We start from the raw sequence: 24,746 nt of genomic DNA, 5'->3' as shown, positions 1-24,746 counted from the left end.
AGTTGCTTTATAATGAATGTCAATTAGTTTGTGGGGCCCAGTTGAAGTTTTTAAGATTTTTAATAGCTACACAACTAATGACATTTTCCAGGAATTCGATCATAAGTCATATCATTGTTTCTTTACTGATAAAGATGAGGAGAGTAACAGTAAAAAAAATTCAAGGTAAGATAAAGGTGTTTAGATTTCACTTAATTAGGGAATACAAGCTTGAACCAGTGTTATCAAGCCCTCTCGTCCCAATTGAAAGCATGTAACAATAGAATTGATATTGCCTGATACCATTTAAATGGCTCCTATTTCATCTGTGTTCTTGTTTATTATAGTCCCCTTATTTAGTTTGTAGTTGATGAAAATTATTTGTGGTTTAAAACTTTTTATTTTATTCTATTATGATTAGTATGTTTTAACCCATTTAGAAAAATTGTATGTGGAATATTGGATATCTTGACCAAATAGATCTGATTTTAACAGTTTAAACTATAACTATAACTTTTTAACTATATTTTCATCTATTTGTATGTGCCAGTATCTCCACATTCATCAGAATCAAGTGTGGGTCTTTAAGGATAATGAATTATTAATATTTATATTCTGTACAAAACATTTAACTGGACCTATTATAATCCTTACTGTTATTGGGATTAGGTGGTAAATATCTAAGAGTTGGCCATCTTTGCTCGCTCTGAGGATAGACGATCTTCGATAAACTTGACCCCGCTAATGTCACCTGATATCCATAGCAACCACCAGGTGTCGGTGTCACCATGGGAGAACGAGCGACTGCAGGTGTAGAGCAGGTAAATACTGGGACTTTAAAACCATTTAAAAGATCTGAAAAATTTAAGTTTAATATTTTCTTGTGTATTAAGTGTTTATGTATTGTTAATTTAGGCAGCTAGAGATTTTTTTTAAAAGATGACCTACATTTGGAAATACATTTTTAAAAGGTGTTTGACAATATGAAGCACTTTTGAGACGCTGTCGTTTTAATAGAGGTTAATAAATTGCTTAATAATGGGATTGTCCTATTGTAACCAATCAGTATTGCAGTATGTAATTTTTTTACACTGTATCAGTCTAACAGTTTTTATAACTAATCCACTGACCGACACAAAGAAAAGCAGCAATTGTGCATATAACACGAGCCTGAAACTCTCTATTTTAAATTTACACATAAACAAAGAAACAGGCTATTATATATATTTTGTCTGGCAACACAATTGGCCAGTACCTCCAGGAAACGTTACCAATTAAATCAACGAGTCCACTGTGAATTCTGCGCAGCCTTGTCATTCTATCGTATATGTTCATGTATACAATGCTACAACTGCACAAAGATGTTTACTACTTCACTGAAAAGTCCAGAAACGTTCATATGTCTGCCTGTGAAATGTGACAGCAGCTGTTTGTTGTCAGGCTGCACTTCTTTCCGCAGTGAAGGTCACACATCAAAGTGACGGAACAATTAAACATTTTTGAATGGATGAGGACTTGAATGGACCTGTCATATGTTCCCCTGGTACATTATAGCCCAGGACTTTCAAATGTAAAAGTAAACTACTGCAGATGCATTGCCCGTTTTCCATCCACTAAAAAGCCACCAAATGAACTCTGTTGGAAGTTTTATTTTAAAAAAATAATAATTTTTATATCAATTTTATAAATTAATAAATGTCGTCTCATAGGGTAGCAAACATGTCAGCTTATAAAGTGGTTAAAATCAGTTCCACTTTAATCAGCAGTGAACTTTGACCTCAGTGAGCTCATTTGTTAACAATTACTGTACATATTTTGGAATAATTACCATAATATTGTTTATTGTAGGTAATCTGCTTAGTAGTTTTACTTAGTAGTAGTACCTTTGCAGTAGTATTTGTATTGGGGAATTTGTTAGAACAATACTTGCACTTTTACTTGAGGATTAAGTTTGTGTACTTGTACGACCTCTGTGCAGTTTATCGTGTAGCTGCAGACTGGTCGGAGTGGCCATGTACATCCTTCGTCCTCTAACATTATTAAGACCACAGTTATTAAAGGTGTGGTGGAATATACTGCATGTAATTTTTTCACCGAGTTTTCTGGGATCAACAGTTTCTTCAGTTGTTGCTGCTGTTGCTGAAGGTTGATGACACTAATAAGTGATGGTCATAAAATGGCATTATTTTATGTGCAGCCTGCTTTTTTTTTTAAACCCATTAGGAGCCCACTGTATCCATGGCAACTCGGACAGAGAAACTCGCTCAACCTAAACCCAACCGACTCCGATATCCAGACCGGTAGGCCTGAGGGGCCCCCTATTTGTGTCTTAATCTCTTTTGCCCTTTTTCAATGATGATGATGCCTCTTCTCTACTTTCTAGTCGTTCTGTTTACTGGCTGGATGAGATGCCACCACAGAAGACTGGATCCACCACAAGTATTGGTACATCTCTCATGCTATTCCTTCCTCCATTTATTTATAAATCTACCCTCAAAATCTTTGTAATTCTCTTCATACTTGTTTTTTTTTTTAATATAGAGTTGAACCGTCACTGGTTGGAGCTCACTAGAAGTAAAAAGTTCCACACTCCATTCATGTAAATATACCGCACTAATGCAGACTGCTGCCAATGATTAAATGTTTGTGCAGTTTATTTATTTTTGGTTGTCTTGAAATGTTTTTGTCAGACAGTAGAAAAGAAAAGTAATACACATGATTTATATTATGTTCTTATCTCTGACTATTTCCAGGGTTTTCCGTGGAAGGTTATGTTATAGGGCAGCCTTCCACATATAAGTTGGCATTTACACTTGTTTGTGCTGGAGGTGCCTCGAACCAATATTTGAATACTGGCTTTTATATGCAAATATGCACAAACGTCAACGTTCTTTCCCTGATAAGTTTTTGAGCAGTTATACATCTCACAGCCTTAATTTTAATATTTAAAAAAACTGAACCCCATAATACATAGTGTTCGACGTTTAGGGGCTCCAAAGTAATTCATGCAGAATTTAATAGCAATCTTTAATAACTGCCAATAAACTAAACCACAGTGTCTTTTACCACTGAGTTACAGAAAACACTCCTCTCATTCACCCAGTGGAGCAATGTTTTTTATAAGTGGGACCATATTTTCTTTGTTAGAGCTGTGGACACAGAATTGTTTGGTGAGTAATACTACATGTAAACAGAAACATTGTTTTTGTTGGCAAGGAAACTCCACCGAGCACCTGATTATTACTGATGTGTTGTGTTGTGTATTTGCCAAATGCCCCCTTCTTTTTTTCCATCTTTCCCTTATTGTAGTTACCTTTTAATCTCTCAAAGAATGGACCTCAGTGTAAACTTTCCAAATGCATAATAACATAAGATCAACGGCTTTTGGCTTGTCCCGTCAGGGGTCAGGGGTCAGGGGTCGTGGCCTTCTGCATGCCAACCCAATGCACTACCACTGATCCAAATACATTACATAAAAGATTGTAAATAAAATCCAAAAAATAACATTAACAACGAAATTATTATCAAAAACAAAGGGTAGCATGTTACATTGTGATCAGTATCAAGCAGAAGTTTATTTAAAAAAAATCCTTTTTATTCAATGTTCTGATCAAATGGATTTGGAATAAAATATGTAGAAGCATTGTCAAAGGGAATGAAGTATATGGGAACAAAGATGTAATGCAGTGAACCGGGGGGGGGGGGGGGGGGGCAATGTATGATTGCATTACGTACCTGTGTATAAACACGATGCATTTGTACGATGGGGGGGGGGGGGATTTGCTGTGTTGTTTAACTGTTTAGGGAGGAAACTTCTTCCGGAAAGAAGCTGGCAGAGGTCTTTATTGCTCTCAGTCTTTTTTTCTGAGGGGAGTAGTGTCCAGGGTGGGAGTGGTCGGGTATCTTCTTGCCTGAGCCAACTATGCACTGTGGTCCCTGAACGTCCTGTTTGGCTACTGCACTGCACCAGACGGTGATGGATGATGAGGAACAGTGTAGAACTTGGTTGAGCCTCTTTAGCTGCCTCAGGAAGAACATCCTATGTTGGGCTTTCTTTGTTATGGAGTGCATGTTACTGTTCCATTTAAGACATAACTAACACTCCTCAGTATCTGTTCTCTTTTGTTCATAATCTCATTTCCCTGCTTCTTTTAGCCTCTTCTGCTCCCTCATCTTTCTGTCCCTCTGCAGACGTTCTCCCATTTGGGAGGTGAGTGAGTGGGCTCTCAGGGCTGTTGCTTCCGAGCGACTGTGTAGTCTTGCACAACCTCGGGTTCCTGCAGCTGGGTGGCAGCCAGACCGCCCGCTACTGGTCCCTGTGAGTAACACACACCGTTTTCTTAAGACGTCTCTGTACGTGGTAGATCAAGATGTGTGGTGGTGTCCCATAAAGTCTAATTAACTCCTGAGCCAGCTTTATGTGGTCAGAATGCAACTTAAATCTTAATGTCGATGTTTTCTCTCTCCCCGGTTTTATTTTTATTTTTTTTTTGTCACCTCTTTGTGGTTTCACTATTTTCTTTAGCTTCCTTGATAGAAACTGATAACAGCTTTACATAAACACATTACCAAAGGTATTATATCCTCTATTACACGTGAAACTTTTTATACATTTTCTTATCAGTCTATCCAAGAGATCCAAATTAGGCTATTTCGGTCTGACAATTGGCAGACAGACATATACATTTGAGTGTCAGTATCACCTTTTATGGTGCTTGACAAGTTAAGCATTGTGAGATGGATCATCCTTAGTCCATTTATTTAATTGATTGCTGAAAGCTCAATTATTTTGGATTTTATATCATCTTGTTGATAAAAAAATGTGATTGTAGTTGAACAGAGCAACTCAGACGGCAGTGGCCCCTTCACGGATTTGCCAGCTGGCCCAACCAAAGAAACGGCCGCTGCTAGAGGGCTCCGGCCACAAAGCCAACCCTCTATCCACGGCCCACTTGCCCTCCAAAGCTTCCGCATATATAGAGCTTCTTGCCAGTAAGTCAGTGTTGGCATCATGTGTATTCTGATGAGGTTTAGCTGCACCATTTTGGAATTATTTGATATTCTGTAGGTAAATGAGACAATAACATGCGCACCTGTATAATAAAAATGAAGCTACAGCTGGGCTATGCTTAAAAATTAATAAACAAGTGGAAGGATGCTGCATGTATCTGATCATTTTGTTCATCAGCACACATTTCTTTGTTGTTTGATCTCATCTTGATCATTTTAATCTTCACAGTCCCTAAGCCTGAGCACCCCAAATTTAAAGGGGAGCGCTCGGTGTGTTGGACTGTCTCCAGAGGAGTGAGAAACTATGTGGCCAGCCAGAGGGTTATCGAGCTGTCCAGTCCTAAAGAGAGGAAGGCCCTGTTTGAAGGACATGACCCATATGTTGTCAGCCGGGCAGCCCGCTCTGCGAGCCCTTCGCCTCGAATACAACAACTCTGTCTGCCTCTGCCTCGGAAATGTAGCTCAAAGTAGGAAGGACATGTCTCTTCCCGATAGCGTGTTGATTTTTCTTTTTTCCCCATCCAACAGTTTCATTGTGATAAAGCCATTTCCATATGAAGTCACGACAAAGACCTCTGTTTAGTTTGTTGTGTTGCATGATGTTGGAACAGTACAACTGCATTCTACAGTATATAACCTGTTTACTTAGCATAAAGACAGCAAATACTCACCTTTTACATTACAGAAAAGGTTGAGACAACACTCTTTGCTTGTGATTGAATTTACAACAGTACAAAACCTGAACCAGCTGATAACCTGGAGTAACATGTAGTTTAGAAATGACTATTTTTATATAAAAAAAGAATTAACTTGTGAGACGTTACGCAATGTTGAATAAAGAAATATTTACTATGAAGAATAGTAAAAAAAAATTATTTGTATCCTGCACAAAGTACATAAACTTTCCTAACTCAACAAATTTCAACTGCACCATTTGTAAAAAGCGATTGGGCAACAAAAGTGATAGGTTGCCTGTAATGTATTTGTAAGATTTGGTGTCACTAGTAGAATTGTAGATTTGTGTCAATGTTGAAATTGATTCAAACATCTGCTGCCTGCCTTAGCAATGTATTTCACACGGCTAAGAGTTTACAAGTCTTTTCCCACCTTTCCCATAATCTAAGACGCCATGTCTCATCTTTACTGTCACTGTGTCGTCTTTGTTTTCTCAAATGATGTTTTTAATTTTCATTGTGTTTCCGTGTCACGTTTTCTCTTTTATCTGTCATGTTTTATGAAATGTTGTTGCTTTGCGCCTCACGGCCACTGTATGATTCCATTACGTACCTGTGTATAAACACGATGCATTTGTGCTCAATGTGCACAATTACTACTAATGAACAAGAAAACATGCAGCAGCGCATTGATTAGATCATGAAATAAAACAAAAGAGCCAGGGAGATATTTGAAATTGGCACTGAAATTGCTTTGAGACACCCTGCAGCACACATCATGTTCACTACTTCTTCTTTTTTTTGTCTTTTTTTTTTTTTAATAACATTAGGTGAGAAGCCAATAAGTCTATTGCAGAGTGAATTACTGGCTTGTGAAAAATACGCACCAAAGACTCAGTGAGTTATTATGAAGGCTGTTATCCGGTTTCACTTTGAATCTTAAATTAAATCTTGATTAAACATGGGACCGTTGACCATCCTATGATATCTTGGCTGTGCGGGACCGACCTGCCGTCGACAGACAGCGGGGCGGAACATTTGTTTATTACTATAAAGTGGAAGCTGGGGCTCTTGCATAATCGCTGTGGATGTAAAGTGGAAGGAAACGGCGTGAAGAGAGACCGCAGTGCCGGGAGGGATCTCTGGGTGTCTATGGAGCCGGGTCCGGCTGCGCTGTGGACCTGCCTGCTGGGGGCTGGACTCGCCCTGGGTAAGTGTCCTCTGTCCTCCTTGAGCCACAACAGCTATATGTCCTAACAGTGTTTGTGTTTCTGTGAATGGCGTTAATGAAGCACATACGCGTGACAGATGATGTTCCAGTGTTTTAATACGACAACGTGACAAAGTTGGAGAAAAGTTAGTAACTGTGAGGTTTAACAGCATAACGGATAAATAATTACACCTAAATCAGCACCAATCAACCTGCCGTTAATGGACATTCATTTGGGCCTGTATGGTTTTCTTATAGATCCTATTAGAAATCAACAATATTGTCTGTGCAGTGACTCACACTGTTACGCTGGACGTTTTTTTAAAATACAAATAATATGAATATTGTAAGTTATTAACGACTACTAGTACTTTACTGTAATCTATGTGTATTTTATGTGTAACATTTTAAAAAACTAGATATATGCTCCTAATGTGGAGAGTTAAAGCCTCCTGTGAGAATTTTAGGTATTTTAGTCTAAATAAGTAAGTTTGAGAGCATTTTCATTATTGTTATGCTCTGGACGACCTGAAACACAGCAGAGCTGGGAAAGGAAGGACTGGATGGAGCAGAATGGACTTATTTCAAATCTCATCCTAGTGCTTAAGTTGCATGTTGTAGCTTTAAGGTGTATTCACATTTTCGCAGAAAATCAGCTTTTGTTCATGCCTTGCCGTTGCTGGGTATCAGTCATGCCACAGTGAGATGCCAACAACAGTGAGCTGTCCAGAAAGGAAAACATTTGTTGATAGTCGAGGGCAGCTGCACTAGCCTTTGTGGTCACATTATTTGGTAGTGTTAAGGCTTGTTGTCGTACTTTGTGTTGCGTTATTTTGGCACGTTTTAGGTTCAGTTTGAGCAAAGCAGGCCTGAAGTTTAAACTTTTTAGAAATTGTTTAGTAGCCTTTTGCAGCCTTGTAAACATCACCAGCTCTTCCTTCGAGGTCTTCAGAGATTAAGTCATGATACACTTCTAGGGAAATGCATGTTGACAATTGTGTAATAAATATATTTTTATCATCTTCAGTCTTGCCTCCAGCCATGTCCACTACAACCTCCAAAGCTTTCCCCCGACCTCCTCGGCTAATTGGCTGCGTGTTTATAAATCGAGCTAACGTCACCTGCCGCTGGGAGGCTGGAGACTCCCCAGCAACAAACTACACACTGCAAGTTCAGAGGAAGCCTGGGTGAGCAAAACGACCACTTTAAGATTTTAAAGGCCATGAATAGTAAATATGTAAAACATGCCTGAGCTGAGGCTCAGGCAAGTTTTGTTGAGCACCTTTTTATTATACAGAATTATGAATGACACAGGTGTTTTGTGTCACCAGAGGTGAGTTAAAAAAAAACAAATGTAGTAAGACAGTACACAATTAAGTTAGTAGATTATATCCATTTTACTTAAAATACAAAAGTAAAACTACTCCACCAAGAAAATTGAATGATTGTGGATTGATTTTGGTAATTATGGCAAACGTCTACAGTTATGAACAAAATGGGGTCAAGGTCACTGTAATAGCAGAACTGATTTTAACCCCTTTAAGTGCTGACATTTGGTTAACCTATATTGATACAACAGCATTTCCAGCTGGATGCAAAAATTTACATCCCCCTATTTGGAAATGGCAAAAAGACTAAATGTTACATTTCGTTTTTCTGTTGAGTTCACGTTCCTTCATAAGAAACTAATTAAAGGTACATTATCCATAAATTTATCGAGGTGGATGCAAACTTTTGCACCGATGTAATTTTCTTTCATGTTTTTTATTCACTGCTTGACCAATTTTGTTACTTATGATGATGGAATAACATTTGTATTAACTGCATGTGCGTGTGCGTTGGTGTGAGGGTTAGGTTAGCATCCCTGCATGACAAGTAAGGGAATGCAATATTAATGTAGTTTTTTAATGACAAATTGAAAAACAACTTCATTCACCTGTACCCTGCATTGAATAGTCACATTATTTGAAGTTCAGACTTTCTGTAGGCCTGAAATAAAGCTTTCACTGAGTGGCTGCAAAGCAGGAAACGGACAGTTTGATGTTGTCTTGGATTTATCTTCCATATCTAATCATTTTGTTTGGTTTGTCTTACACTTGGAAAATAGAACCTGTTCAAGCAGGTTCCTTGACTTATCTATTGTATCCTGTAAACCTGACTTTTCCACTTTTCTGCCTTTCCCATTTAAAATCTAACTCTGTGTTAAACCATGTTGCAATATCCTGCTTGTTAACTGAACATCTATTTAGTCACCTGCTGTGTTTTATTAATCTGTGTCTTGTTTAAAAATGACTCAGTGAAAACCTTTATGTTATGGCATGTTGGAGCAAATGATGGGTTCTGAGATCAGTTTCATGGTTTTGTGAAATGGTGCCTTTCTTTTACTCTCACAAAGTTGCAGCGTTTCACATATTTACCCCAATGAATGCATATTTGCAAACAAACATTTTAACTCTCCTGCCTTACACTTCAATTAGTTATTTATCTCTTCTGACAAAAGTTCTTTTATCTCAAGAGTTGGTTGGTTGGTTAATAATGATTGGTTAATAGCTTTCATCCTAACACGTTGCCAATTAATCCAGCATCTGTTCTGTGGTGCGTTTATCAGAATCAATGATAGATTAACAATGATCCAGTAAAATTAGATTGGCAAAGTCTCAATTCAGCAACAGAAAACTTGTCATTGCATGTCACAGGTTTGTGCCAGTGCTATTGTGTAACAATAATTTAGCAGGCTGTAGGCAAATGCTTTGGTTTGTATCAGCTTGGAATCTCATGTGCATGTGATGCTCTGATGTCAGGTTTGATAAACTGAGATGCTTTGCGTCACTGTTTCCGACCCACGGATGTCATGTTCATTGCTTTCCCCCCCCCCAAAATTAGTTGCAACATGGTGTTTTGAATTTGAGGTGACCTGCCAGTCATATCTGCACAGTATGTGTTGGCATGTTAATGTGTGTCACAGCACATGCAAATGTATACACATCAGTAACATGCACGCAAATACTTCTTTGTGTTTTTTGTCTGCTTGTGGACTGTTGTGCCCAGAGGCAGGAGAATAACGCAGGTGACCATTGTTTTTATAACTGTGTGTGTGTGTGTGTTAGCTTATTGATTTGTCTCTTTATGTTTGCATGACATGAGAACGTGTAGAACCGACCCCATAACAACAAGCAGCTCTCTGAAGACGTTCACTTGCTCAACGTCTGAAACTAGCTGCACGGCAGGACTTAGCGGCTCGTCTGTGAGATTTACCTTTTGCGTCACCATCACAGCGCAGACTCGTGGCCAGACCATATCGTCACCTCCGCGGTGTCAGCCTGGTAGAACTGAAGGTGAAGCTGTAGTCCTTACTTACTCCCTCAATAAGTCTTCGCTTGTCTCTCACATCTTTCTCACCTTTCTCTCTATTTCTAGTAATGTTGCCTGCGGTCATTTTGAACAGTGTGAAGCCGCTCAACGGGACACCTCAGTGTCTGAATGTGATCTGGAGCCGGACCTTATCTGTGTTTCCCGCATCTACCTCTGACATAAAAGCCGGAAACCTGAATTCCCAAATTGAGTTCAAAGCACAGGGGCAGGTCTGTCACTCCCAAATACATCACACATCCATTCATCAAGGAACAGATCAACATGTCGCTTTTCAAGATGGCAACACAACCCACACATTTTCAACCCACGCATCATTTTGCCCACTTAAGATACTTCTTCTTGTTTCTATTGCCCATGCAGCTATATGTTCAGGTGAAAAATGTGACAGTGAAAGACTACAGCTTCCCGGTTTGCCTCTTCCGACCGGACACTTTATACACCATCAAGCTTCGTCACCGTTACCAGGGCCCGGACAGTCCCTGGAGCCTTTGGAGCAACGCACTTCAGGGAAGAACAGGAGAGGATGGTGAGGGAAAATAGAGCTGACAAGCATGTGTACCGTGATTGCTGAATATCTCAAACGTCTCATTAGAAAAGTCACATTAATGATAAAACGTTAATAATGAACCCAGTGCTGATTCATAGCTGTTATAAAAACAAGAGAGACAATATAAATCAGTATTCTCAAAGTAGTCTTGTGTGTGACAACCACTTAGAGGATGATGGATACCACCCCCTAGTCCATGAAAGCAGCCACACCGAGGTGCCCTTGTACAAGGCACAGAACTGTTGAAGCTGTCATTTCTTTCTATATACAGTTCAAAGCAAACAGACAGCTGAACAAAATAAGTCTAAAAATATGAATGCATTTAGATTTTTTACCATCTTTTTTCTAGCACATGCTGTAACTGCCTCCAGGTAACGATAGCAGCAAAGGAAAAGTAGTCAAAATGTTCTTCAGCCCACTGGCAGTGTGTCCTCCAGCTCCTCGTGAGGTGTTCCCATATCGAATGTGAAATACAAAATCTCCAGGATTTTCTGGGTCTGTGCAAGATGTCTTATGTCCCACCTGGACATGTGTGGAAAACCTCCAGAGAAGCTGTAGCAAAGGCACGACCCTGCCGGAGCCCATATTACAGCTGAACAATCAATTTAAAATTTTCACCCCCCCCATTGTCTCACAGCTCCGTCTGTGGCACCAGTGCTCTGGAGGCAAGTGAAAAAAACTGACACGAATGGATGGAGATTCGTCTCACTGCTTTGGAAGGTGCGTGTTAAATTTTCTACGATTTGGAGTCATGCGTGCTCATAATATTTTTTAGTTTGAGTTTGCAGTTTAATGACTTTTTGATCTCATTAGTTTTTAATCACCATCTCGCCATGAACAGTTCTTAATTTGTTTTTACATCCCTCTGAAATGATCCATTTATCGTGCTACAGTCAGTTCAAATTGAGAGTGAAACTGAGACACTGACGCTGGAAAAAGAGAGCTCCATCACATCACAGTAGCTAACTTTTGCTTGTTGTTTTGTGTTTTTTCTCATGTTTCGTGTTTGTAATGTTCAGCTTTTGCCTCGCTTTTTGGCCAATGGCAAAGTTCTTTACTACAGTGTCACTTGTCAGACAGAAAGCACACAAATCCTGAATGATTACGGCAATTGCAGGGACTTGAACCACACAAGAACTTCCTGCAGCTTGCTCCTTCCGCCTGAACCCTGCTCCTGCACTCTGACAGCTTCCAACTCTGCTGGGACGTCACCCGAAGCCCAGATATGGCTCCTTGGAGCCTCTGAGACAGGTAGGGTAGGTCATGATACAGTGATACCAAAAGTCCATTCGCAAAGGCAAAGAGTAGATGCGAAATTAGTTATGTCCTTATCATCTAGAAAAGAGCTTTAAGTTCTACAAAGTAGCAGTAGAGTAAAAACCTACATGCCCAACAGCAATTGAAGTACATGTTAAATTGACAACACACAACACTCAAACAGTGCTTTAACCCAGAGACTGAGTTGCGGCCGCTACAACTCCAGCTAATCCTGTCAGCCCACATACAACAGGGTAAAATAAGGCCAAGTGTGCGCCGACTGGCACACACAAGTGATGGCTAACAGTTACAACAATACAGCTACATTTAAGCCAAATGCATATGTCGCAGTTCAGACGTGACGGTTTGGAGCAGCTACAAACACTTTTCCCTTTAGAGCCAGTTGGATCCTATTATTAGGTTACAATCTGGTAAGTACATATAATTCCATGCTCAGTACCACCCTTGTGCCCTGTATGGAGGCATCTGCATTTCTTCAGGTTTCTCCTCTCATTTGTTTATGATTCTGTCTAAATCTGTTGCCCGGACACCCCATGCACCTTTTGGTTTGTTTCTGCATCATGTGGCACAAGGACGACGTTTCCTCCAATTTACAGAAAACTGTAAAAACGATAACTTTTCCTGCAAGAAAAGTTCCAATTACTATGGCATGTTTGTGCTGCTTGTTACTTTTAAATAGCTTTTTATCAGCCAGTAGATCATTTATAGAGTCAACCAACAAATCTAAGAAAAGAAAAACAAGTAAACATTGCATTACGATGAAATACTGATAGTAAAGGTCATAAATTTGTTTTTATTACAGAATCTGACAAATGACGACACACTTCTTCTCTTCATCTTCTGCTTCCTTTCTCCCCAGAGCCACCCTCTCTGAGCCAAATTACCACAACTGTGCTAGATCAAAATAACTTAGATGTCCGTTGGACGGCTCCAGTCGATCATTCAGTGAGCGGTTTTGTTGTGGAGTGGTTTGCCGTTAGAGAGAAAACCAGCAGCACCATATACTGGGAAAGGTTGAACAGTTCCTGTACAGCATTAGTCATCAGAGGTAAAGCACGGATACAATAGAAAAGATTCATTTGTAAACTGTTATTTTCCTTTTGTCTGCAGAGAGCTGAAATCATGAGGCTGAGCAAAATGAAATCCTGATGTGTTCAGCTACAGCTACAAACTCGCTCTGTGTGTACAGTCACTGATAAGAGCGTTCCTTTCTTCTTTGTGACGTTTTAGATGGAATAAAGCCTTTGGAGCGTTATGCAGTTTCTGTCAAAGTGCTGTACGGTGAACGAGGGGCCGGGGAAAACAGGACGCGCTACATTTATACAGTACAAGGAGGTACATGGTATAAAGTACTAACACCTTTTACATTCTTGTGAATTTTGAGACTCTGGACCTTTTTCCCTTAAATGATGAGGCTTGCGTTGTTCCTATTGTCATCAATCCCAAGCCCTTTTGTTCCCACTGTACCAAAGATGTACTTCAATCTAGACATAAAAAACAGGTCACATTTTCAACTTTTATTTTTTGATGGTTTGCAATTTCCTCACTCGTTTGGGAGCTGTAGCTTTTAGCCAAATACTCAAATAGAATAAATAGTGAATTTGGTTGGGAACTCATTTCAACTGGGGAATAATAGACATCTGGTGCTTTTAATGCACCAGTGGGCATTTGCAACCACACGGTGTGTTGTGTGTTTTACAATGAACTACAATACTTATATTCATCACAAAGATCCAGCATGTCAGTCATGTCCAGTGCAATTAAAGGATGCCTTCACTGATTTTGAACTTGTGTTTTGATAGTACATGTAACTGAAACTTCTCTCTGATTTCACTATATTAAAAGATCTCTAGCAAAAGACTTTTAGCTGAAAAAGGCCTTCGGGTGACATCACTTGGAGGGAGCTTCAGTTCAGATGATGTCATCTTGTTGGTCATACTATGGAGTTTGTAATCGTGGTCAACCTGCTTTTCCAGAGCTCCTTCAGATGACATCATCTAAACTACTGGTGAAAAACTCCTCCAGGTGATGTCATTCAGAGGAGTCTTTCCAGCTAAAAAGCAGATTCATGTTTTAATATAGGGAAGTCAGAGAGACATTTAAAAGCATTAATGTACATTTACACCCTAACTTAAGCCATAACAAGCCATAAGTTGAAAATTGGTCAAGCTGCCTTTTAACTATTTTTTTGGCAACAGCAGAGGTGAATTTTTAGAATTGTCATCACCCATTGTTGTGAAGCACATGTTTTAATGTGTATGTAGGGAAATATTGGTTTAAAAAAAGGCCAAATACAAAGATGCATTGGTGAACTAATAGGTGATTGATTCATGTACTGCAAACATCTCTCCATATTTGATCTCCGGGTATTGTCTCACGTCATCGATGCTGAGGTACGAGACTTAGATACCGATTTACACCACCGCTGGTCGGCTGATAAATTGATGACAATGTTTGGCAGTCGATTGGTGGCTGACTGCTCCACCTCATTAAACCGAAATCCTCCTCAGGGGCAGAAATGACTCATCTTTCTTGTTCTTATCACTCTGCCTGCACAGTGCCATCAGCTGGTCCTGTAGTGGCAGTGCAGCAGATCTCTGGCAGCAGAGTGGAGCTCGGCTGGATACCTGTAGCCGTGGAGCTGCTTCACGGTTTCATTCGAAACTACACACTCTACTACACCGCCACAAACCAATCAACCAGGAGTGAGTGATCACTACACGCATGTGAACAACATACACATACAGCTCAGCATGTGTTAAAGGAAACACAGCATGCAACAGGCCAAAGAAAATGCCTTTGTGCTGAATATGTGTAGTGATTGATTTCACTTATATTTTATTTAGATATGCTACAAAAAGAGAAACACTCTCTTGTTACCCGTCATTAATGACATCATCAGTAGGCTCATACATAAGCTTCTTAATCTAACTAACCTTACAATAAACAACCTAAACAAAAACAATGGAAACCCTGGTTGGCTCATACCCTTATGAACATGTAATTTGCCAGGTGTTTTTAATGATGATGAGACCGTTTTCACTGACTTATTCTAAAAACAAAACAACACAGGGGAACAGAGCATTAATGTCCCTGCTTAGATTCATGCCATTAATAAATATCTATTTAGTAGCGTACAACAGTGTTTTGCACAGTTAGAGCATTACAAAAAAAATGTAAATAAAAAAATGTATATATGTGTGTGTGTGTTTATGGATTTCGTCCCTTAGTGTGTCCATACTGAGCCAAATCTTGTTTATTCAGGTGTGTTTGTGCCTGGTCACGTTCACCGTTACTCTCTGAAGAAGCTCTCACCTGGTAACTACGAAATCTTCATGAGAGCCAACACCGACGCTGGTGCTGGAGCAGCTGGGCCCATCTGTAATGTGCACATAGGTGAAGACAGTACAAGCATACAAACTGAAAAAAACATGATATTTCTTATCTAACTTATCTTCAACTCCCTCTCTCACTTTGTGTGTTTGTGTGTGTGTGTACGTTTAGGCTCTGAGGAAATCTCACTAGCGATGTACACCATCCTTCCTCTCATGATGATGACTCTGGCGCTGATTCTGACAGCCTGCTTGGCACAGACTGACATGTAAGGGTTCAGTCTTGCACAAGTGACTCCACACATTAAACAACCCTAATACAAATACATGCTTTACTTGGAACGAGTCAGTGATTTTATAACATGCATTTTCTTCTCATTCTGCAACGTTTATACTAACAATAACCTTTTTAGTGTGAAACTGAGGCTGTGTCGAGATCTTCCTGATCCTTCCCACAGCAGTCTGGCGTACTGGACCCCAAAAACCACTTTGGAGGTAACCTGAACCCTTTTGCCAATTGCCTTCAACCTCATGGAGTCTGGAAATATTCAGTATGTTTTTATTATGGGGTGATGGGGCAGACATCACCCTGCTTTTGTAATCAGAGGAACTGGAGCAGCTAATCTGTGTATGATTTTAGTCCCATACAAAATGCACTACAAATTTTGTTTAGGGGAAATATGCTGAAACCAGTGATCTTCAGGGTCATCAAAAAGCTAAAAGCTACTGCGAAACCCACATTATGGGTTTGGGAATTTTTTTATTTTTTGACAATAAGAAAATATAGTCACTAACACTAACGCTCTGTGTAGCACTAAAGCAGTAGGAAGCTAGAAAACTTCTTCTGAACAAGCTATAATGAAAGTGCACATATTCTGAACAGATATACACAGTTGTATAATGAGAACATAGTTTTACGCTAGTTACTGAAATATAAGAAAAACTTTGCAACTTAAGCCTCCAGCTCCAACTGAACCTACTCTGCTCCTCCCAACCCTCCCTGTCCCTGCTCTGCCCAGCGCTTCAGGTAGTTGTCGTGAGCACGAGAACATTTATGAATCAAGCAGAAATGCACTGTTTGGATAGTGGGGTGAGCCTCATTCAAAATCCTGGCAAGTGAATGTCCCTTTGTACTGCTGCTACAAGTACCGTTCAATACGTCGTGGTCACAAGATGCTTCGGCAGCTCCTGTCCACATTAAGATATGTTTGTGCAGCACCTCTCTTGTAAAACAACATTTAAAAAGTTGCATGCTGTAGCTTTAAGGTTGGTTCGATTCGTCAGTTATGACAAGCAGTGAGAAAGTGCTCCGTCCGGATAAATCTAGAGCTTCTGGCCTTTTGCTGCTTTTGTACCTCCACAAGGCATCACCTGAGTTTTCAACCCTGAAACCATGGTGCATGGTTTTTGGGTATCACAATTTTAAATGGTTAAAGTCTTGGAACACATGATGGACAACAGGCAATCTCTGTATAAGTGGATTTCTACAAATCCTTGGCTATGTACAGTATGTTGCACAAAGTTAACCTAGCAACATGTAGATGACAGCAAAAGTAATATAATCCACCTGTATGCAGCACAGGTAGTAGCAAGTTTGGGACTTCATTAAATTCTTTATGACTTAACATGTAAACATCTGAGGGCCATTAGTAATGGCCAAAATTGAAGAAGATACTTGTACACTTAAATAAATGAATGGGTTTATTATTCGCCATGAAAATATAGGCCACTGAATTTGCATAAAAAAAAACAACAAATATGTATATACTGAAATTTTTCTTTAAATATGTCACAAACTAATCATTCAATGTCATTATCTGGCTTTGGTTTTATTTTCACTCCAGAGTATGAAGCATCCAGTTTATCTACAGGAGCCTGAAGTCCAATACTCCCAAGTTTCTATTCTTGGTGAAAGTGAGCCGCAGAACAGTGACTTGGATGAGGACATCGGCTCTCACGTCTGTAACTTCAAAACATATTCCACTTGCCAGCACTCTCCACTCTCACTTTCAGATTCTAACACTCTTCAAAATACCCAAATAACAGAGAAGCTCATTAGATGCCTGACTAAAGCCAAGACAAACTCTCATGTGGATCTGTCCTCCTCCGTCTATTCCAAAGTGATTGTGTGTCAGACTCTGGAAAATCCTCCTACACCCAACCCGTCCTCCTCTTGTTGCCACACAGTCAGGCCTGAAGACGTTAAGCTGCAATTAGATCGGGAGAAAGATACACATGAGGGCAAGACCACAACAAGATTAGACGCTTCACCTTCTCCAGCAGATGAAATGAAAACCTTTGGTCTTTTCCTGAAGCAACAGCAAATCCCTGTCTCTTTCTCTGACAAGGGCAGTGTCTCCCAGCCTACTATCTTACAAACTCATCTAGCTGAGGTCAGTTCAGCGACTCATCACTCTACTCCTCAAAGCAACTTTAACACCTTCACTTACCCTAATGCTTCACCTGACAATTTTAAATTTGTAACTTTTCTTCCCCCTGTTTTAGGGGATTTCACATTCTCCTCTGTGGATTATGATTCTTATATCTCCGCTGCTATTTAGTTTCATGCCAGTGATAGACTGCATTTATTTGTGTTTTTAAAAAATATCTAAGAATATACACACCCACTGACTCATGAGACATTGCATTACATTACATTGCGCCATTATTTTTTTTCACAGCTTTGATTCAAAATGAATTATTTCTATAGCATTATTTCTCAATATATACACGTTTTCATTTAATACTTTATACTATTTTAGAGTAAACTGGTTTAGAGGGTTGGCATTTTTTGATCTTAATCCGAGTAAAAAGAACTGTTTGCTCCTGTTGTGAGTGAGATGAGAAGAAGCAAATACGGAGCTAGACCCAGCACCTGGTTAGTTTATCTCAGCATAAAGCCTAGTTCTATCAAAACCAAATTCCAATTCAATTTTATTTATGTAGCAGTAAATCACAACAAAATCCTCAAGGCATTTTACCTAGTAAGGTCAGGCCTGCACAAACAGCTGGTTAGAGGGCACTGTGATTTTCAATTCAATAATCATGTACAATAATGGCAGGACTACATTGACCGTGCTTGTACTTACAGACCAGTGACAAGGGAGACCCTGCAAAAATCCAAGCCAAACCGAAGGTTAATGAACGTGTTATGTCAAAGTTCTTTAAATAATTGGCACAAGATTATAACAGCGCGCATGCACTTACTTCCAGACAAATCCTGGATAGCTGTGTTTAATTTTTATGATGCACTAACTGCTGGTGATAGCCACATATATTTACCATACAGATGTGACAGTTGCAGCAATCTCCTCTCTCAGTAAGAAAAGCAGAACGTGAGCCTGTTTACCATAATGTCAACCTACTCCAGTAAAAACATCCATTAAGTTTCATTTCCAAATAATAGGTAAAGATAGAGGGAAGATAAATGCTTTTGTTTGTAACTGATGCAATCAATTTTAACATGTCTTTGATCCAGTATGAAGGTTTAATTGTGTTCTTGACTTTGTCTACACAGTTATTGCATGATGTATATTTGCCCTAAAATGCTGAAGAACATAAATAAATGCTGGCTGTAACCATTTCTCCTGTAAATACTAAATGGACTGACATTTGAGATGCCTGTATTTTTTTAATTACGTTATTTAGTGACCTGTATTTGTCCTTATAGTTTTATACAAATATTGCTGAAAAATACAAACAAAATATATAAAACTGACTTAAAATTTCATGTAAGTATATCCACACTGCAAGCAAACACTTGTGACTTTTGACTTCTTGGCCTTATTTACTTGTTGTTGTGTTGCCTTGGAAAGCCACATACCTCAGCCCTCCACCTGTTTTGTAGCTAAAATGCTGCTAACTAGAAATCTGCCTGAAAGTGAGCCACAATTATTACAGTGCTTTTAACTGTGTGTTTGAGCATTAAACTGCACTTAGATTCAGAATTAAAACCACTTGTGATGACTTAAGTCTCCAGACTCATAACTTATTTCACCGACATAAAAAACAAATTGTTGAAAGGCGTTATGTGACCATCCAAAAAATGTCAGTTACAGTTGACTGTTTTGCTCTGTCCTAAACTACAGTGCTTTTATCTATATGAAATAACAATTCAGATGATTTAATGATGTCGTGGTTTAATTTGCTTATTTGTTGACGTGGAATCTTCCATCTGAAGGAATCACACAGGATTATTTTTAAATTTTCCCCCTGCTGATCAACAGGGGTGTAACTAGACAGAGATCTCTAACTGAAATTATGTGTGGATATGAGTGTTCACACAGTATTTAAAATGTAATAATTTTGTGAATTTATGGTTTAAGCTGCTACACTATTTTAAGAATTTTGTAATGGAACTTTTACAACTGCCTATATTAATAATGGAAAATGTGTGGAAATGTAACAGCAGGGGTCTCACTGTCACACACAATGAAGAAACTATAGGGTTTCATTCCAACTGATTTGAAGGAATCACACTATTGATCATTTTCACAATTGTCCCCAGCGGATCAACAGGAGTGAACCTATTTGGACAGAGATCCTAACAGTAACCTACAGTATTTATATGTTATTATTATACTGTGAGTATAAATCTTCTCCAAGGAACCTAAGTGGCGGTTATTGGTTGCTAAGGCCATTTAAAATCTAAAGTCTGGGATCCATTTACGCAGATACAATAGGTGGTGGAGTATTTGCGCTCACATGGGGCGTGTCTGGCTTTTATCTACAACCTGACCACGTGGTAGAAATCCGGACATTCTCATTACTCTGGTTGGATTTGGTCAGATTGGAACTGGACATACAAAAAAGGAAATTTCTTTCCAATTTGCGAACAAGAATTCGGAGAACCTATCTGACCGGCGGTTTTGCCCACCCCCCCCCCTCCGCCCCCTTCCTCGTGCGTAATAAAGGCAAGACGACGGCTCTGCGTTCTCCGCTGCTCACCTGAGACAGCGCAGGATAGACCAACAGGTACACGCAGGAGCGGAGCCGGAAGAACACGCTCGAGTTGTCCTGACTGTACTTTTTTCAGACTTGCACCCTTTGATTATTTCCCTGCCCTATGCTTGTTGGAAAGCCCATTTATTTATGAAAGCGCAGCGGCACGAAGGAAACATGCCAGAGCAACGAAAGAAGTTGCTGCTAATTGCGGCGGATATTCTGTGCGTCTTTGTTGGTGAGTCGCCCCCCCCTCTCCTTTTAATGTTTATTTTTTTTAAAAACTTCTCCAGACCTTATGGCTGAAAAATACGGTTTCAGTTCGTCCACTGTGTGGTAACATGATTTTGTAGAAAAGAATAGGAAAATGTGACTTTAGAGTTATTTTAAAAACCACCCTTTACAAGTTTGCACCGTGACACGCAGGATTGCCCAACACTCACACGGGATTTCTAGATCTGTCACACAATCCACCTCCGCGGAGCTTTCTGCAAAATGAGATGAAGTTTATATCTAATGACTACTTAAAAATGCAATATCTGCATTTACACGTCCAGCCCACTTTCAGGCTTGGCTGGACGCTGTAGCTGTTAAATCTGCGGTACAATTAAACAATTAAACAGGTCACCACAGCTTTCTGTCGTGTTCAAACACACGAGAGTCTTTCCCAACACTGAGTACGACTTCTGCTGAGGCTGTTGTTGGTCCGCGTCTGTCACTGAAATCAATTAGGTTACAATAGGACACATGCAGTCTTATCTTGCTCTGAGGCTGTCAGGGTTGATGTGCTGAGACATGACGTATTCACTGTCATTCCATAGGTGTGTTTTTTTTTTTTTTTTTTTTTTTTTTTTTAAACCTGCCCATTGGTTGAATTTGTTGTGCATAAATAATCATAAAGCTGTGTGTGCATTTCCAGCTGTCTCTGAATCATTCCCAGGCTGTGAATACATTCCTACTTTTGTTCTTGCACCGTGGGGCCCCTTTCTCTTTTCTGTTTTAACATAAGTTCAGGAAGAAGAGCAAAGATGATTGGCAATGAATCTCTCTGTGTGACAGTTAAAATCCTGTTTTAGAAGCTGTAGATCAGGTGTGTGTAGGGTGGGCTCCCTGTGTATGTGTGAGCATCATCCAAGGAACAAAGCAGCTTGTTGTGACTTGCTCTGCTCTTTCAAGACACAAAGCCATTAACAAACCGAGATCTTCCAGCTGCTTGTGTTTCCAGCACCACAAGGCTGACGGACGTTGTAGCTGGGACGATAGAAACCCGGGAGGTTGAGGGCAAGGTTTATTTCCTGTCTTAAGGCTGAAAAATGGGGTCACAACTAGACCTTTCCAGCAGTGGGATAACAGTAAAGACAGCAGGAGAATACTGAAGGTTACTGTGTGTGTGTGTGCGCGTGTGCACATGTGTGGGTGCATCCATTTGATGGAAGGAATTCTAACGGTCAACTCCTTCTGCACAGGATGTGCGCAACCTACCAAGGTCACTATAAATACTCAGTAACTGTCTTGGTTAAAGGAATAAGGCTGCCTGAAGATGAAGAATGATTTTTGCAGTCATGCAGAATTATAACCAAGTAATTGTTCTGCATCAAAGGCTAAGGTTGTGAAATAAAAAAATGTTGCATAATTTAATGCGATGATAAATCAAAAATTTTTCTGTTTACAGAGTCTTTGGCTGACTAAGCTTGGTGCTTGTGGCTCTTGTCATCGCACTGTCAGGGGTGTGAAAGTGTGATCTTTGTCAGCTGGAACAACTCACATGGCATTAGAAGTGGAACTATATTTCAAACGGTTTGCCATTAATTGTTTCCGATGTCATAGGAGTGTTTTTTTATTTAAGGTTTAGACTAAAGATGCATTGATGATGACAATGTCATTAGCTGAAGATTAAGTTTGTTTTATTCACTTCTAACTTGTCAAAACACTAAGTGGAGCTTTAACAAATATCCAACAAACATCAACTAAATGTCAGATAAGGTGTGTGTGTGTGTGTGTGTGTGTGTGTGTGTGTGTGTGTGTGAGATGTGGTAGGAATGTGCTTAGTGTTCAGATTGTAACTGATCTCTGAAGCTGTTCAGTGTTTTTATTTCTTTGTCTTCCGTTCTGCATTCAAACCTCCATCCTGCCATTATTTTTTTTTTACCACTGTACACACCAGATACAAGAGACACACACACCTCTGGCTCCAGTTATTGTTTGGATTTTTGTCAGGTTCTTGTGAATGTTAAATTAACTTTATTTTTTTTAAGAACAGGCCGGTGCTTAAAAAACACTTATTTTTTTTGTCTGGATTACACACAAAAGTTACAAGGCAAAAGGAGTATTTGCGAGGGGATATTGCTCTTGTTTGATGTGTTCTGTTTGAAGAGTTTGAATTTTAAAATAAGTCTGTTTACTTTCCTGCAAAGATAAAAAGATTGACACCACTGTCACAACTCTGCTAAATAGGAAGCTACAAACAGCTTAGCACCAAGACTGAAAGCAGGAGAAATGGCTCTTAGCCGAGTTCTTGCACGTTACTGAATAATGTTATATCCACGTAAATTCTTACAAAAGCTGTAAGTGGGACTTTATGTGGTTATGAGTTGGACTATTTCTTGTGCCCGTTACCACATGGATGTGGGTTAGTAGGGCCTTACACAGCCTCCTGATTGGCTTAGCCCTTTATCACGATCTTAATAAATGTAGAGCATAGAAAATTTGGGCACAAACAACTTGGTTAGGTTTAAGTAAATATCAGTGTTTGGATAAAAATAGATTAACTGTCTGAATGTTGCTCAAAGTCCATATGATGTGGACCTTCTGACCGGGTAGCTACTGTGGCCGCTGACCTATAATTATGGGAGTGATGACAACTGATAACGCCCATTGAATGGGGCGATAAGACTGGAGGTGGGTGCATTAAAAAAAAAAAAAAACAGGGAAAGAAGTAATGTTGAAATAGATTAGCATAAAAATTGCTGGAAAAGTACAAGTCATTTGTTTTAGATTTTCTGGACACGAGCTTAGTTTGACTTTAAAGGAGCTGCTAAGTCAAGACCCTTGAGAAAAGCCGTCTGTTTCCTGTCATTTAGGGTTTACTGTAGGTCACAAAGCTGAACAATTTGTTTCAGCAAAGTGTTGTGTCAGTTTTAAGGGTGGTTTAGAAAAGCTTTTCTAACATTTCTGGCTGCCTGTTAGAAAGCGCGACTCCAGCAGTTACTTATCAACTGCACAGAGGTCACTGGGAGAGTTTCACCCATCACTGTACTTTTATGACTCTGATAGCTTTGGTTTCTTTTATATGCTCCGATCGGCTCTAGAGTAAATGGAATGTAAAACCTTAGACTTACTGTTGAGGTTTTTGTTTTCCAGTAATTTCTTTCTCTTCATTTGCGTCACTCATTAGCTCAGTGTTATAACGTGTATCCGCAAATAATTTTTCACTTCAGTTTTGTGAATGTCGAACGTCGTATTTCCTCATATTTACATTTGAGAGTAAACTGAACAATTGCTCAATCATTGATATCTGCAATGTAAAATACATCTTTATAGGTCTCATCAGTGTAGTGGATTTCTCAACGTCCCCACCTTTTTGAGCATTTTTAAGCCTTATTTATACATTTTTATCCTGACTTAGTTTCTTTTTCTATTTTCTTTTATTATTATTTAGAATTTTGAAGCTTCTTGTTGCCAACATAGAGCATACTGAAAGGAACTGGCTTGTTTCCTTTGACACACGTCTGGGTAAAGTAGTGTGTTCGTGGTGGACAGTTTATAAAAAAAAACAAAACCAAGCTGCTAATGACCACTGCACAAAAAAAGGGAACAAGTGGCTACAATGGGAACTGCTTCAAATGGCAAAATAGATTATAGATAGATATAGTCCTATAACGTCAAAAAGGTCTCACATAATCCAATACCAATCCAGTTTACTGCCATATAAGACCAAACACTGAAATTACTTCTATTTGATAAATCAGAAAATAGTTTTGCGATTATTATTCATATTATCAAAGGTTAAGTGAACTAGTTGTTTCAACTCTGGGTTATTAATGACAAGGAAACAGTCATTGATGCAAAATTAATTTTTATTGATAATTGACAATGAATAAAAGCACAGGATCAAAGAAAGATCAAAGACAGGATCAAAGACTTTTGTTGCCGTGGATACAAGGTCACCTTGAGTGAATGAGAACAGTTGTCGTCGTCTCCTCCTTGACATGTTTGAGATGCTCCTTGAACTTTTTTTAATAACACTTGTTATTGCACACACAGAAAAACAGTATCGTCCTCTGCCAGAAACGTGTCAAAGTCAAGTAGAAGCTGTTGACTTCAGCTGTCTCACATTCCTTTGTGAAAATGAAAGGGACGTTAGAGTGAGGCCTGAGCGTGGTTTGGGCTAGTTGATTGTAAAA

General features: G+C 39.4%; 3 protein-coding genes across 3 annotated transcripts in view; all 3 read left to right on the top strand.

Moving 5' to 3' along the window:
• The first annotated feature begins 56 nt into the window (after positions 1-56).
• Positions 57-6,484, top strand: spmap2 (sperm microtubule associated protein 2). Its single transcript, XM_067480156.1, has 7 exons — positions 57-800; positions 2,203-2,279; positions 2,363-2,424; positions 2,521-2,578; positions 4,171-4,297; positions 4,812-4,971; positions 5,219-6,484. Exons 1-7 carry the CDS (start codon positions 768-770, stop codon positions 5,458-5,460), a joined length of 759 nt encoding a protein of 252 aa, XP_067336257.1. The 5' UTR covers positions 57-767; the 3' UTR covers positions 5,461-6,484.
• A 14-nt stretch (positions 6,485-6,498) lies between these two features.
• On the top strand, positions 6,499-19,351 carry LOC137101567 (interleukin-31 receptor subunit alpha). The gene is made up of 14 exons (XM_067480148.1): positions 6,499-6,873; positions 7,901-8,060; positions 10,027-10,208; positions 10,291-10,454; positions 10,606-10,771; positions 11,430-11,512; positions 11,812-12,043; positions 12,930-13,118; positions 13,301-13,405; positions 14,629-14,775; positions 15,335-15,466; positions 15,575-15,671; positions 15,816-15,897; positions 17,247-19,351. The coding sequence occupies exons 1-14, from the start codon at positions 6,645-6,647 to the stop codon at positions 17,961-17,963; spliced, it is 2,685 nt and encodes an 894-aa protein (XP_067336249.1). The 5' UTR covers positions 6,499-6,644; the 3' UTR covers positions 17,964-19,351.
• Positions 19,352-20,156: 805 nt separating this feature from the next.
• The window catches only part of plpp2a (phospholipid phosphatase 2a), a 16,003-nt gene continuing 11,413 nt past the window's right edge, over positions 20,157-24,746 (top strand). The window contains exon 1 of the mRNA XM_067480657.1: positions 20,157-20,581. Coding sequence (XP_067336758.1) covers positions 20,494-20,581 — 88 coding nt within the window. The 5' untranslated portion in view covers positions 20,157-20,493. The remainder of the gene's footprint in view (positions 20,582-24,746) is intronic.

This window comes from Channa argus, chromosome 16 (genome assembly GCF_033026475.1).
Source record: "Channa argus isolate prfri chromosome 16, Channa argus male v1.0, whole genome shotgun sequence".
Lineage (NCBI taxonomy): Eukaryota > Metazoa > Chordata > Actinopteri > Anabantiformes > Channidae > Channa > Channa argus.
Note: the sequence above shows the minus strand (reverse complement) of the source record. Positions and strands in the feature narration are given on the sequence as shown.